The following is a 3,155-nucleotide window of genomic DNA, read 5'->3' on the forward strand; positions in this document are numbered from 1 at the left end:
CACGTGGGTCCTTTCTGATAAAATGTGAACTGAGATTGAAAGTAAAGTTATTCTGGCATGTTCCTATTTTGCTAGCGACTGGCGAGCTGCGAGTGAATCCACGGCAATGAGTACTCTTAGTTGGTGCATACATAGTACCGACGAGGCTAGCACCAGGGTAACGAAGGGGCTTGCCATTCTCTCCTAATGCCAAAACAGAGTCTTTTTGCGTTATCGAGCGAGAACCCAAAGTGTGACTTTATTCGAACAGAGCACGGAATCAAGTTGAACAACTATCCAGAAAAAAATCGTACAGCCAAAGAAGAAGCGAAAGTTCAATTCGTCGAGCACCCCAGCTGCACCTGCAGCACGCAATTGAGCGACCACAAAACTGTAGTCAGATACCAGAAAATAATACGCTCAGCCTCCTCTGGTGTCATTTTAGTTTTTGTTGTTGTTATCTTGGAGGTTAAATTTTACCTGTGAATCAAACGTCAATAGGCCACGCCCGGGTAGGGCTATGGAAATTCCTCTCGTTCAAAATTAGCGGAGAAAAACAAGCTTTTTAGAAATGTCAACATTTGTACCTCAAGCAATTACACCTTTGCCCGACCAAGATGGTGCGATACCACTTCAATGTCATAAAACTTTCGGAAATCAAACTCAACAAATACATTAGAATACCTGCTACTTCATGAATTTTGTCTTCCCAAGTCCAAAGTGGTTTAATCGTGGTGCAAGGTGGGGGGAGCGCGCATAACCAATCGAATTGGGCGGGAACTTTGGGCGCGCGCGAAAACGACGCTGCCCCACTACGAGCTCTCTTAAGCTGGCAAACCCTCTCACTTCCCAACAACCTCCTTGTCGACCAGCCTCCCCCACCTGCCGTCTCGCCTGCCTCGCCTGCGGTCGCCCCGCGTGAGGACCCGTCGACCGCCGAAGTCCCGCCCGCCGTGCAGCTTGCCGCCAACCCGTCCGATGCCGGCGACCCCGCCGCTGCCGCCGGCCGACTGGCCACAGCTCCTCCCGGGTCTGCAATCTCTGCGCCTCGACCCGCACCAGCGTCGGCCAGCCCCGCTCTGCCCGCCGCCTCGCGTGCCGATCCTGGCGCGCCTGGTGAGGCGACTGCTTCGCCGGCATGTGGACGCCCCTCGACCGCGGACGTCATCGTCGTCGACGACGACGCCGCGTCCACCGCACCGGAGCCCGACTCGGCTGGCCGCGTCAGTACCCGCCTCCGTACCAAGCAGGCGGCCCGCGTCGGCCGCGCTGCCGCCCGCAAGGCCAAGCGCGTCGGCCCCGCCATCGGGGCCTCTCCAAAGCGGCGCAAGTCCAGCACTGTGGCCGCCCTGTCTTCGGACGCTGGGGGGCCTGCGTCGGCCACGTGCACCCCTCGTCCATCCGCACGCGCAGACTTCCCACCTGCGCTGGTGGCGGGCGTCGACTCGGCTGGGATGGCACCGACGAGTCCTCCGTCGCTGACGCCAAGCGCGCCAGTGTACTCGGGTGGCCCGCCTGTCTTGACGGCTGTGCCGCCCCCAGCCCTCGGTCGCTCCGATCCGCCGTCCAGCCCCACCTTCATGGTCACTGGGGAAGTCGCGGCGCCAGCGCCTGAAACAGAACCGGGCCATGATGTCGATGCCCCGCTTTCTGCCGCGGCCTCCGCCCGCCTCCCCGGCACCATCGAGCCCCTTCACCCATCTGATTACCCCGAGTTCGCCGTCATGGGCTCGGACCTGATGCCCGGCTCGTCGCAGGCCGCATCGGCGGCATTTAATCTCGCCGCCTTTGCGCGGTCCTACACACCGGAGCCAGTTACCGCGGACCCGCCTTCGGTCACACAGCGCCTCTCGCTCGCGGCCAAGGTCGATCAGCTCTTCGAAATGTTTACCGAGCTTCGCCGTGAGCTGCGGTCGCGGGCCGAGGACGTGCCTGCGCATGTGGACCCATCAACTGACAGGGGCTTCACATTGCAATCTTCGACTCGACCAAGCGGCGTCCCCGCCGGCTCCGACGGGTTCCTGGACGCTGCCCCCGTCGGGAAACTCGGCCGACATGCCCCCGGCGGCGGTGAGCGAGCTGCGGTGCGACAGCTTTCAGCTGCCGCGCACCCGTGTCAAGGGTGAGTACTACCCGCCCTTGGCACACCAGCTCGCCGTCCACAGCCTCTTCCGCGACCTCTCCTCCGAGACCGGTAGGTGGCTATCTCCCATGCCTTTCGTGCTTCATCTTCGCGAGCTTGAGTGCGTGCGGTTCGACGCCCCGCCCGCGGTGCTGATGGCGCTGTATAGCGGTCGTCTAGGCTCCCGAGGCCTGGCGGTCATGCATTTCTGGCCGCAGTCCGAGATGGAGCAGCTGGAGCGCGGCTCCAGCAACGCCAACTTCTCCGCTGACTTTGGAGCTGGCGCTACCCTGCCCGCGACGACCGTTGACTGCCCGACCTACGAGGATCTCTTGGCGGCAATTGGCGGCCTGATTTCGTTTGGGGACGCTCTCTGGTATGATCACGCGCGGCGGCTACTCTCTCGGGTCAAGCGGTTCGTGCTCGCAAACCTTGAGCGCGACCACAACACCCATGAACGCGTCATGTTGACGGTCATGTTCGTCAACCAGTTCATCGGTCGGGCGCTCGCCCACCTGCTTATGGATTCCCCCCACTGGTGGCGCAATTTCAACGAAGCCGTCCGCGCCGTGGACTATCACAGCCCAGATTGGCAAGCTGCTCTCAACGGCCTCGCGCTGCGGATGGATTCAACGCCGGCCCGTGCCTCCAATGGGTCCCAGCCGATTCAGCCACCACGACCGGGTGGTGCCCCCTCACGCCGGGGTCCAGCCGCCCGCACGCCGATCATGCCGGAGCGCATTCGACGCCTCATCCCGCGCGACCGCGACGGCCGTGAGCCGTGTCTCCGGTTCATGGGCGGTGGCATGTGCTACGGCGGTAGCGCCGAGCGCTGCGCCCACCAGCAGAGGACGCACCGCTGGGACGGCCGCCTCCCACGCGAGCTCCAGGAATTCATCGATCGCACCTATCGGTCTGGCCCACGCCAGTCCGAGCGTCGTGAGCATTCGTGAAGAGGCCGAGGAGCCGCCCATTCATCGGCACTTCGGTCAGCATGTGCAACCTCTCTAAATATAGTAGTACATGGTTCCGCAAACGAACACTCCTTGCCTGC

General features: G+C 62.0%; 1 protein-coding gene across 1 annotated transcript; it reads right to left on the minus strand.

The window, feature by feature from the left end:
- Positions 1-314: 314 nt before the first annotated feature.
- KRP23_11341 (uncharacterized protein) lies at positions 315-1,561 on the minus strand (the record flags this gene model as incomplete). The annotated part of the gene is made up of 2 exons (XM_067881881.1): positions 315-370; positions 862-1,561. 2 exons carry the CDS (start codon positions 1,559-1,561, stop codon positions 315-317), a joined length of 756 nt encoding a protein of 251 aa, XP_067740176.1.
- Positions 1,562-3,155: the final 1,594 nt, after the last annotated feature.

The sequence above is a fragment of the Phytophthora ramorum genome (genome assembly GCF_020800215.1).
Source record: "Phytophthora ramorum isolate Pr-102 chromosome Unknown Phyram_PR-102_s0012, whole genome shotgun sequence".
Taxonomy (NCBI): Eukaryota; Oomycota; class Peronosporomycetes; order Peronosporales; family Peronosporaceae; genus Phytophthora; species Phytophthora ramorum.